This window comes from Cryptomeria japonica, chromosome 8 (genome assembly GCF_030272615.1).
Source record: "Cryptomeria japonica chromosome 8, Sugi_1.0, whole genome shotgun sequence".
Lineage (NCBI taxonomy): Eukaryota > Viridiplantae > Streptophyta > Pinopsida > Cupressales > Cupressaceae > Cryptomeria > Cryptomeria japonica.
In genome coordinates, this window is record NC_081412.1 from 150,156,319 (window position 1) to 150,169,643 (window position 13,325).

Sequence of the window (13,325 nt, forward strand, 5' to 3'; positions counted from 1 at the left end):
GTTCCGGGGAGGGCACTGACTGGCTTTTCCAAAGTTACAAGCTCTTTAATGGAGCCATAGGGTATCTCCAAGCTGGCTGGCATGTTTCAGCATAAACAACCTTCCATCAAGAGCTTGGACATGTTTACCCAACCCAACCAATATGCCTCCATGGTTGCTGGAATTTTCCAAACATAAACATTTGATTATTGGGTATCTCCTAAGCTTCATCCCCTAGCAGTGAGAACTAGTTAAATACAAAGTGCTATCGAGAAGGGGGACATGCTTGGTTGCCTGTTTGTTTGGTGCTTGCCTTCAAAGTTGAGTACCCACAACTTTGTGAAAGATGTTGTCCTAGCATTTGAAATTTCCTTGAATGACTCTCCTAGCTAGTAGAAGCTTGCTCTCACTCAATATGGCTGACTAGATAAATATCATTGTGGGTAGAGTGGTGGAAAGTGCAGATTTTTGAATGCCATCAATTTTTCATTTAGGAAAATAAAAGAGATACACAATATTAATTTTAGAGGGTGTACTCTAAGTCCAATGGATAAGTTTTTGGGATCTCCATATTTCAAGCAAGATTGCCCTGCAAATTGCCAAAATTGATGATTGTGAACTTTCTTATGGTCCTAGGGTTTAGTGGACTGATTAAACAATTTTCAGATCACTGATCTATTAATGAAACAACACTTATTTAAGCAAACAGATAACCATCATAGTTGATGCGTAGTTCGCAGAATATTTACAACAATCAATCAGAGTTTGCATTTTCTACTGTTAATATAAATTTTGAAACAACAAGCTCTTACAAATTTTGCTGTTACATATTCCCTGAATGGGGACTGGAATGGCAGCACAGAATTTTTTAGATCTTCACCACTCTGCCTGGAAACCCTAACAGATGTCTGACCCTTAATCCTTTTGGCGTTGGGGGCTTGAGGGCTTCACGCCTCAAGTGAAGAGTCCTTGCTGGTCTGATAAGAACTTTTCGCTATTGTTAGGTCAGGTAGGCCCAGATTTGGGTGTGTAGATATTTGTTATTGATCTTGCTTGCTCTTGAAACTCAGTTTCCGCTTCGCCTGGAAATAAGATTGGAATTTGGACCAATGCCTAGGGTTTCTTGTCAGCTAAATGGATCTGATGTACATTTCTTGCAGTCATGTCCTCTAGATTTGGCATCAGATGCTGATGTGTTTGCTTTCCTACAACTGACAATGGCTCTGAACTGGTGGTTTGTGGCATATTAGCAAAAATCGTTTAGGGAAAAAATCGACAAATCAAAATAAGATTTTTTGAAAAAATCAGGAAAAAATCGGCAAAAAATTGGGAAAATATGATATATCGGATTTGAGAAAAACATAAAAAATTGTAGAAAAAGAGACAAAAACTATTTTTTAAAATAACTTCAGGGCATTTCCATAGCATAGAGATATAAAGAGCAAATAAAATAGAGTTTAACCCGTGAATTGTAGAAAATAATTTTTTGTTGTTTATATTCATATTACTGATTACATAGGCAAATAATCAGTTAAGTTTTTAAAAGGGCAGTCACCAAATACACCAAATAGTTGTCTAAGTCAGATCATATATTAACTGAGTCTATGAAGTAACGGAGATCAAAAGTTAACAGACAAATAGTAAAAGTGAAAGCCATTTTGAAGTGATCCAAGAATCTCATTGTGATTGAGGCAAGGAGTTTTGTAGGGTTAATTTAATATTTTAGAAAGCTTATCAAATCATATTCCACAATTGCAATGCTTTATATCATAGTAAAAAAAATCATTTGGGGAAAAAATCGGCAAACTAAAAGTATAAGATTTTTTGAAAAAATGGGTAAGAAATTGGATTTTAAAAAATCGTTAAAATTTGTAGAAAAATAGACACAAACTACTTTTTTTTTTAAAACTTAAGGGCATTTCCATAGCATAGAGATATAGAGAGTAAATAAAATAGAGTTTAACCCATGAATTGTAGAAAAAAGATTTTGTTGTTTATATTCATGTTGCTGATTACATAGGCAAATATTCATTTAACTTTTTACAAGGGCAGTCACCAAATACACCAAATAGTTGTCTAAGTCTGAGATCAAAGATTAGCTAAGTCTATGAAGTAGCTAAGATCAAAATTTATCAGATTAAGATCAAAATCTATTATACTAAGATCCAACTATTGTTAGGAATTTAGTAAAAGTGGAAGCCATTTTGAAGTGATCCAAGGCTTTCATTGTGATTGAGGCAAGGAGTTTTCTAGGGGTATTAGCTAAGTCTATGAAGTAGCTGAGATCAAAATTTATCAGACAAAGATCCAACTATTGTTAGCAATTTAGTAAAAGTGAAAGCCATTTTGAAGTGATCCAAGACTTTCATTGTGATTGAGACAAGGAATTTAACCCATAAATTGTAGAAAATAGATTTTTGTTGTTTATATTCATATTGCTGATTACATAGGCAAATATTCATTTAACTTTTTAAAAGGGCAGTCACCAAATACACCAAATAGCTGTCTAAGTTTGAGATCAAAGATTAGCTAAGTCTATGAAGTAGCTGAAATCAAAATTTATCAGACAGAGATCCAACAATCATTAGGAATTTAGTAAAAGTGGAAGCCATTTTGAAGTGATCCAAGACTTTCATTGTGATCGTGGCAAGGAGTTTTCTAGGGGTAGTTCAATATTTGAGAAAGCGTATCAAATCATTTTCTATAGTTTCAATGCTTTATATTCCCTAATGGCAATCAGTAAGTCTTTTATATGGGGTAGAATTCAACAAAAGGCATTTGTTTAGCTGAAGTAAAAGATTAGCAAGCCACTGGCTTTTGGCAATACCTAGCTTGCAACTACTATTTCAGGTAGAGACAAATTTTAATGATTATGTGTTGGAGGCTCTTTTATTACAACTGTGTAAGCTTGTTTGTTGTCATTCAGATTTATTTCGTGGAGCACTTTAGATATATTGCTCACATGATGAATTTTATGTCTTTGTTTGAGCAAAAATTAACTATATCAATTATAAATTAAAAATCATATATCTATATCTACATATATTAAATATGTCTTTGAACGTTTAGTGTTGTGGTAGAAAAACTCCATTGGTGAGGTAGTCACCAAGGTTCAAACCCCTACTGGGCCATTGAGCTCTTGGGCTTTCTACCTTTATTGGGTCATTGAGCTCGTGGGTTTGAACAAGTGAAGTGTGGGGAATGATGAACCCCTCGAAAATGGACAAAATAACAAACTTTTTCAATGTTGATTCCACATTGACTCTGATTTTGTCTCATACCAACCCTATTTCTAAACAATTCAATAATTTCACACGTTTTTCTAGGGTTTTGCAAGTTTTACAATGATTTTTTTTCACTTTTTTGCCATTTTTGGGGTTTTTAACATGATTTTAACGTGATTTAAGTGCAAAAAATCTTTGAAAATTGGGTCAACGCTTGGTCAACGATATTTTCATGAATCTGGATTTTTTTCAGGGAATAAATGGGTTAGCTCCAGAATTCAGGATTAATCGGGTACAATCGCGATTTTTTGCAAACTATTGCTTCATTGGTTTTGTGGACAGGTGCTTGTGCTTGGTGGTGGCTTGCTCAACCTGTGTTTGTCTCCCAACGGGGCACTCAAAATTGCAAGTTTGTTTGTCAATGATTCAGTCTTGGGGTGCCCTTTTGACAGTGTGCTTAATTCAATGATGTAGTTCACAACTTACTTCAACCCCGTGCAGGATGTGAGCAGGTTAAACTAGGGAATCGCAAATTAGAAATAGTAAACGAAGGTAGGTTAGGGTTTCATTTGATCTCCTCACACAAGTTGAAGTTTTCATCCAAAAAAATGTAAACAATGGGTGAAATTGCCCAAATATTCTGACATGTCCTCCAACAACCTCCAGAGCATATAAATAGGTGTTTGCAAAAGAGGGAGCATGGGCCCAGTTAGTGCCCAATTTGAAATTAAGACTTTAGCGCCATTTTTTTCTTGAAATTTAAATTTGATTCTAATATATATATTAATTTTTATTAATTATTATATATTATTAGTGTTTCAAAATACATTTGCAAATAAATTACTGCTTGTTGGCCCTAGGGAAAAAGGGATGTGACAATTTTTCCAACGGTGGTCTCTTCTATTTTTATTTCGGACAATCCATTTGCCCTTTGGATGGACGTCCTTGGTTCCTTCTCTCTAGCAATTCTTGTCTCCGAGCCCTAGCAACTCCTCTTTGTAGCAGCGGGGCTCTCTACTCTTGTTTTAGGAGGTAAGATGCATGTAAAACTCCTTTAGACTTCAGCAACTTCCTTTCAGTAGTATTTTGGTTCATTGCCTTTGGCATAAATTTTAGGTCATTGATGCCAACTTATGAGTGAGTTCTTTTCACTAATTGTTGATCCTTAGATCCAACGATGCAAAAAGCTCTTTTGTCTTCATCTCATCTATTTGTGGGGGGCCTACCTTGTTTGTTTGTTTGTGGTAGAAGTTTTTGATGGTATTATTGGCTTAGTAGGTAGGACCTCTTTAGGATCTTCCATCTTGAAATTTGAAAGTGCAAGGGATCCTTTTGTTTACAATATTGTAGTGTGTGTGGGTCCCCACCTTTTCATCGGCTTTTGCCTTCTCAAAAGATTTTTGTACCTTATATCGCATTGGCTTCTCCTAGTTTGTATCAATCATTGGTCTCAAATTTGCACCCAATGATGCATATTACATCATAACCTCATTTGTATGCAACCAACCCAATGTTCATGTCGGCCTTGTTTCCCTTGTTGCCTTCCACCTTTTTAGAAGTTATTTTGTACTTGTTTCCATAGTGGCTTTCTTTAGTTTGTGCTAGCCGTTGATTCAATAAATGATTTGACAACTCGAAGCCTTCCCAGGTTCTCTTTTTAATATTCAACTAGGTCCATCTCTGTAGAAGTTTGCTTGTCATATAAAATTGCAAACTCCTCCATGGAACCTAACATGTTATGTTTGCACTAGACTTTTGGACCCGCCAAATCAATGTTTCCAAATGCAAGTGGCCTTCCATACTTAACACGTTAAGCATGTGCTTTTGTGTTATGAATGACCTATCGTTGTAGACAATTCCTTGTGCACCTTCTTGGACTATTGATTCTTTCTCTACTAGTTTCATTGGGCCCTCCTTGTAGAATTGTTGGTGGTGATATAATCGAATTTATAAGCCATCATGGTTCTTAGAGTAGCTTGCAAGTTTCTTAATTGCTTACTTGTGCACTTTCTCCACCAATCCAATATCATACCTAGATAGATCATCGAGTAGGTGTTGCAATCACGCCAACATCTATACCTTTTTCTCTCTTCATCTCTCTTCTATTGTAAATATTCGTAGATTCCCTTTGGTTGCAATCGCATGAGGTCAAATCTTATAAATATACACATACGGGCTTAGTCCCCTTGTATGTGATCTTTTGGCTCTTGATAAATGGAAGTGCTTTCATTGGACTTATTTGTCATATCTCGTCTCAAAGAGTCTCCTTTGGTTTGGTTTTGTGAATGTATTTATGTTTTTGTGCTTATAACCCCTAATTGGATGTAACTTGTCTATATGCATTCAAAAGATGCTAACCATGACGATGTCAGTTGAGGGACTTCTATGCATAGGTTATCTTATGAAAGAAGTTAATCTTGAACACAAATGTTAACCTTACATGATTAAGAGTTGATTGAATGTTGAAGAAGCTGATTAGTCACTAATCTTTTGGTGCATTGTCTCCTTTTATTTCCCTTGCTCTTGTTTCTAACCCTTATCCACCTTCTATCCCTTTTCTCAATCATGTTTAGATAAGCCATTTTCTTAGCTTCTATTATGCATTTTAGAGGAAGTCAGCCTTTTCTTGAGATTCCTATATAATTTTGTTAAAATTGTGTGTAGGTTTCCAAATTGTTGGGGGCCGGGGCTTCTTAGAGCTAGCAACCCATAGGCACAAATATCTTTTCATTGGGTTTGGTAACTGGTGTCACAGGCTTATATTTTGCATGCCTAGGTGGATTGATGGCTTGTCTCTTGTTTATGAGTGTGGGGTCTTTGGTCTAATTCCTTCTAGTGAGAACCCTTCTATCTCGCACCCACCTAGTGTTTGGTGCATTCATGCCCTCCAAAGGGGTGCACTTGATCTTAAAGCAACAACCAACGAAGCTTGTGGTTCAAGCCCTAAATCCTCGACTTCACTTGATATTACCAAGGCAGTTGTGGCACCACTTGCATCACCATTCAACATTTCTGCCTAATTTCTATTACTTTGCAAGCCACTATTTTTGGCGCATACCCAGTGGAGATTGGAGTTAATGGAATGCCTCAATTTAAGGTAGCAATGTCAGCCTTTGGGAAGAGAAACCTCATCACCCTCCTCATAGGATTTTGTCCATTGTTCATGTAATCCTCATTTCTTGGTAAGGAACTTGAATATTCATAGGAGAACTTTGTTCTTTTCAAATCAGCGATTTCAAAGATTACAACTAAAAACAGTTGTTGCATAGTGCTTATGAAGCCCTTGAAGGTCTCAAGGGCGAGGATGCAATGAACTTTGATTATCATGTATATCTTGTAATATACAAGACCTAAATGACCAAAATAATGTATAGATAATTAGGGCTATTTGTCAAAGATTTCAAATGTTGATTAACTGTGTCTAGTCATGGTCAAGATGATTTGCCCTAATGTTGATTGTCTTATGTTACATCAAAATTGTGGTTGTGGGGCCATTGCTATTTTAATCTTATTAAGCTTTGTTGATCAGTAGTAGTTTCTGTGCGATTCCAACAACCTCAATTGAATATGCAAATTGTAAATGACAAATGCTTAGTATTCTAATGATTAATGTGTTAGTGAGATCAAAAGTTGGCAAGAGAGTAAAATGGAGATCTATAGCAGCAAAAAGGGAACAGGCTGTTACAGAATGTGGCTTTGTAAAATTTAGGCCCAAACATGAGATTGTATGAGATGGCATCTATTGTTGCACAGAAATGCATCTAACAATTTCAAGTACCTTTGTAGCTAAGAATTTAGCAATTCTTTGATAATCGAGAGGATACAAAGTTATGATTGAACATAAACCACTGTTAGATCATGTGAATTACAATTATCACTTCGGAACAAAAAAAGATGCATCTTTCTAACTTCTAAGAATCTGTATGTTTGACGCATAATAGTCCAATTTAAAGTTATAGTTATGTTACTTGTCAAATTAAGAAAAGAGTCATACTTCAATCTGATTAAATTTTTGTTGGTATATTGAATAGAAATATGTTGGTGATCTATTTAAAGGTTGACATTTTCTAATGGTTATTGAGATTATTTCTTTTTGCCTGAGATTCTATGCTAAAGGCTTATTTGGCTTTTTTTTTTTCACTTTTGTTTGTCAAACTTTGGTAGAGGATAAACTATATGATAATATTATGTAAAAATATTGATATTATAAAGAAAACAACATAACATGAACACAAAAATCCTTGTTAACAGCTAACATTTGCCCATTTTTTTTATAGGACAATAAGTTTGCACTATGCTTAAGGTATGCACTGTTTTATGCAATAATTCTTTTTTTTGCCACAATTTTGTGTGATGCTTGTGATGATTTCAGGCGTAGGGCATTGGAGCGCAGATTACAAGAAGCACAAGTTTCGGAAGAAGAACAAGTAGAAATGTTAAAGAACCTGGAACGTAAAGAAACTGAATACATGCGACTGCAAAGACATAAAGTAGGTGTTGATGACTTTGAGCCACTAACTATAATTGGCAGAGGAGCATTCGGAGAGGTAAGTTTATGAAGTCATGATGTTGTTTGACATCTCTTCTTTTTTTGTGTTTGTTTGTTCTATATGTACTCGGAATCTCGGATATTTGTTGAAAGGCTGCAGTAACATATTATTTAAGAGATATAGCTCACCACACTATAAATAACTGGATATGTTAAGAAGAAACATCTTTTTACATATTTGAAAGATTCACTCTGATGAGCTGGAGATTACACAACAATCAAGAAATAATTATAGCATATGCCTGCATGAAACCTGTTTAAAGTTCAGGACGTATTTTGTAAAATTTGCATTCAACATAGTTATAGTGTTGATAGAACGCCAAACTTAATTCCTATTGTGGACTTCCTTCTCTAATGATCCACAAGTCCTGTGAGGAAACCATGAGCCAAATGAGACTGACTTGCTGATCTCAGCCTGAATCCAGATTTCTTTCTGGGAACAGATATTTGGGACAATGCAACCAAGGAAGGATTTATTATTATAACAAGGCCCTGGTGGATACAACAACTACTAGGAAACATCAACTATTGGAAGGAAGATTACTACAGAAAGCCAACCATTGGGGAAACACCAACCACATTTATGAACAAGCTAGCTAATAGATGAAGTAAGTACGGCTCTTCTCAGAAGAGTTTGGGTCTCTTTCAATATGTCACCCTTTCACTAAGGCTTCTCTTCTTACTTGATCAATAATATTAGACCGGGACATGTGAACCTCACTTGTAAAACTAGACTTTAGGTTTCACATAATCATAGTGGACATTCATCCAACAAGAGATTTCTTAACATAGAAACTAGTCAAGGCTTATACTAGAATAACATTTTCTTTGGGAATGCTATCAAAATTGATACCTAAGCTTGACATTTGAGTACTATGACTCATAATGTCAATATTCATGCAGAAAGTCAGATCCACATTTACATGTTTTCATTATCATGTCTTATCAGTTACATAAACAAATTTTATATATCATTTTTGCGCAAAGCTCGTAGATTCATTGAGACATGCCATATCAATTAACTGTAGTACACTCAATAGACATATGCAAAAGTATAATCTAAGCATCATGAAATGAAACCTTGAGAATGCTACTAGAGTAATATCAAAGGGTTTTGGAAGTTTCTATTCTCTCAAAATTAATCAATTCCAAAATTACTAATTAATCTCTTAAACTTCAACCCGCCTCGCTCTTGAGCAGGATGCTAGTACATAGTTTTATTCCTGAGAATAACAATATTATGATCTCTTCACATTCAAGGAACAAAACTAATTTAGCTTGCAAAAATGTTTTACAATTATTTGATTATAAGTTGATCAAATATTCTGTCTTGGTCTTCATAACGTGGCATATGATAAGATAAAGATGAGATGACTTTCAATGTCTTTAAGGCCAAAATGGTCTGGAACACCTTTCAAAGTGTTATTTGTTTAGAGGGTTGTTTCAATGGAGTTGCAGTCTTAAATTAAATTTCCCACTTTTGTTGGAAAGTCTTTTTTTGAGATTTCATTTACTAGGTTATGATTGCAAAAATGTGTACTTGTTCCTAATATCACTATATAGTGGGCAGGTTAAAAGGAAATTACTGTCTTCAGTACTAGAGGTTAGTTCACTGATTTGTAGTCAGTAAGTTGTTATTAGAGATCATGTAGTAAGACTCATTCGAAATTAACATGTTGATTTGCTTTGGATCTGATCAAAGAGGAGCCCAGTTGTACCAGAGATGGGATCCATGATCAAGTTTGATTAAGTCTTTCTTGACAAGTTCTGAAAAATTGTTGGTTTCTTTGGCAAGAGTCATCTATATCAAGTACAAGGGAAAGTTAAAGGAGCACATTCATAAAAGCAATGATAAAATGACTCGCTCCTTTCAAAAGGGTCTGATATATATTTTTAATGAAGGAAATGCATGCATATGTGGAGGATAGGAGTTGAAAGGCAACATGTTTTAGTGAGTTCATGCAAGATTGTTGCATTTTCATCAAAATAATATATTTGAAAAAAAAAAAAACATTCACGAGACTTGTCTTTTGGAAGGAGATGATACTTTTGCAAGAGGGTTCTATTTTCTGATCCACTATCAAAGTGAATTGTGAAGACAAAGAACATAGCCACAGTCCATCATCCTTGGCATTTGGATTTTGCAATTGGTCAGAAATGGCTTTTTATATCAGGAAATAAAAATAATATCATCAAAATAATGTGTGCAAAAATGGAGGTCTGAATGTAGGCATTTGATTCCATCTACCCAAATACACTTTATTCAAATTTCTGGAACTCAAAAAAACATCTGCCTGATATTTAAGAGACAAGGGTGGATCATTGTTCTTGCTTATAATATTACAGAAATGCCTCTTATGCAGGTTGTCACCTACCTTTGGAAGCATGCTATGCCTAGAGAAATCTGCAATCTGTTAATCCAAGATTTAGTTTTGAGAAACCCTACTGTAAGTATATAGCATTCATAAGAAAACTGTGAAAGTTGCAAAGCAAATTCCTTTAGATACCATCCACCAGCTCCATTCACAGAAAATAAATATTTTATAATCTCACTTCCCAATCACAAGCAAAATCTGATATCCTGTTACAAGCCTACCATTGGGATTAGAAATTGTGCTATATTGGAGAAGACATCTTTTGAATATTCCGGACAACTGAGAGGGGGGTTGTGAATCAATTGTATATTAAAAATGTATTTCTTTTTCACAAAAACAGATCCAGTATAGATTAAACTCAGAACACCTAACTATGAACAGATAAAACCATGAAAGAACACGCACATGAAACACCAGATATGACATGGAAAACCCAAGAAGAGAAAAGCCACAGAGAATCTTAGTTCTCAATATGAAAACACCTGTTGGAGTGACACTAGTTAAGGTGATTTTTACAAGATGGCTCACTACCAGAAATGCTCACTGCAGGTGGGCTCACTGCTCGGCTAAAACTGCCAAAAAAAAAAGGAGGGCTCATTGCCTGGAGGAAAAAAGAAAGAATCCACTACAAAGGCACAACTGCCAAACTGTTGCAATGCCAAAAGAAACCTTAGGCTCACTGCCACCGGTACCAAACAACATCAGTTAACAATCATACCGATCAACCACTACGCATCACCAAAGATAGTTCTTCCTTTTACAATCAACTTCCTTTTACGAATCCTTCCCTTATGATATTTCATTACAATCATTCTTTATATATACTGATCTCCAAGATAGATTTTTCAAGTCGGCTAAGGAGATAATAAAGCATAATTCAAAATAGGTCTTCACTAAGCATTCCCGCAGTGGAAAGGAATGAGAAGCGGACCACACCACAATGCAACAACACGTTATCCAAAAGCCGCAATCATCGGACCAAAGAATAGAGCATCCGGGCTTATTCGGACTAGGAAAGAACATGGCCAAAAACACAATTTCGGAGCACATCAACACATGCCAAGTCAGAATAACAAAGATACATGCATGAATAGCATAAATCCAAAGATGCACTAGGAGAACTGAAAATGTGGAGCAATGCAGAGCTCTGCAAACTCTGCCAGACAATCATTATCATCATTGCATAGACTTCTGGAGCACAACTTCCAGACCACCAAAACATGAGAATAGAACCTCAAGACAATTTCCAACAGCATACCAACACATCATGAATATATCTGCAACAAATTAGAACATCTAGAGCAAAACCAAACACTAAAACACAAAATCAGTACGTTGACATCAATGACAACCATACTGATACATCAATCAACTTCACATTTGCAACAATCTCCCCCTTTGTCATTGATGGTAACTCGTCATCAATGACAAACAATTTCTCCAACAGCTTGCACAACAATACTTCCCAAAAACTCTCCCCCTTTGACATCAAAGACAAAGGTGAACAACAATTCAACTCAAAAATTACATTGCTCCCCCTAAGATGAAGCCCCAAACATTAGCCTAGACTGAAATATGCATGAAATATCTTGCACCAATGCATTACCAAATACACTTAGTTCAAACTAGGAAGGGGCATAACCCTCAACATCTGTTGGAGATACTCAAAAGTATCTTTGCACAATGCCTTCGTAAAGATATTTGCAACTTGCCTTTTGGTAGGAACATATTCAAGTTTTACTTCACTGTCCAATAATTTTTTTCTTAAGAAATGATATTGAATAGAAATATGCTTTGTTTTGGAATGCAAATCGAGTTCTTAGAAATATTGATTGCACTTGTATTATCGCACATGATTGAGATAGGTTCATGAAAGAATACACCGATATCTTTCAATGTTTTTTTGATCCAAAGTACCTGAGTGCAACATGAAGTAGCTGCAATGTACTCATCTTTTGCGGTTGATAGAGATACAAAATCCTGCTTTTTACTTAACCATGCAACTAATCGAGATCCAAGGAAAAATACTCCACCACTTGTACTCTTCCTGTCATCAACACTTCTTGCCCAATCTGCATCAGTATAAGCTTTCAGAGTAAAGTATGATCCTTTGGGATACCATAGTCCAAAATCTCTTGTTCCTTTTAAGTATTTGAATATCCTCTTCACTGCAACATGTGACTCTTTCGATTCTTGCTGAAATCTGGCCACAAGACAAACAACATACATGATATATGGTCTTGTAGCAGTTAGATATAACAATCTTCCAATCACTGATTTGCACTTGCTTGCATCAGTCTTAGAAGATTTATCATCATTAGTCAACTTGCATCCTGTAGTCATAGGAGTACATACCGGTTTGGAATTCTCCAATCCAAACTTCTTCAACAACTCTCTAACATATTTTGATTGAGAAATGATAGTGCCTTTACTGTTCTGATTCACTTGCAATCCAAGAAAGAAATTTAACTCACCAATCATAGACATTTCAAATTCCTTCTGCATTTCACTAGCAAATGTCTTGCACAAGTCATCATTGCCTCAAAAAATTATGTCATCTACATATACAACAACAATTAAGATTTTACTTGATTCAACTTTGAAGTAAAGATTGCTGTCAGTGACTCTTTTTGAAAACCTTGATTCAGTAGATATTTATCCAACCTTCCATACCAAGCTCTAGGTGCTTGCTTCAATCCATACAACGCCTTCTTCAATTTGCAAACAACATTCGGATCATCTGATAACTTGAATCCTTCTGGTTGTTCGATGTAGACTTCTTCTTTCAACACTCCATTCAGAAATGCTGACTTCACATCCATCTGATAGACTTTGAAATCCTTATATGCTACAAAAGCCAAAAACATCCTAATAGCCTCCATTCTAGCAACAGGATCATAAGTCTCTTTAAAATCAATTCCTTCAACCTGTGTGTAACCTTTGCATACCAATCTTGCTTTGTTTCTTACAACTTGACCATCTTCATCTAGCTTATTCCGTAACACCAGCTTTGTTCCAATAACATTTTTATCTGCCGATCTAGTTACTAATTCCCAAGTTTCATTTTTCTCAATCTGATCCGGCTCTTCCTTCATTGCTTTCATCCAATCATGATCTTTGCAGGCTTCTTCAATCGTCTTAGGTTTAGACTCAGAAAGTAAACACAAAAGAACTTGCTCTTTAGCAGCTTTGCTTCTT

General features: G+C 35.5%; 1 protein-coding gene across 1 annotated transcript in view; it reads left to right on the forward strand.

Annotated features, from left to right (window-relative positions):
* LOC131031562 (uncharacterized) overlaps positions 1–13,325 on the forward strand; it is a 99,497-nt gene that overhangs the window by 15,737 nt on the left and 70,435 nt on the right. Inside the window, exon 2 of the mRNA XM_057962714.2 lies at positions 7,576–7,750. Within this exon, the coding sequence (XP_057818697.1) occupies positions 7,576–7,750 (175 nt within the window). The remainder of the gene's footprint in view (positions 1–7,575; positions 7,751–13,325) is intronic.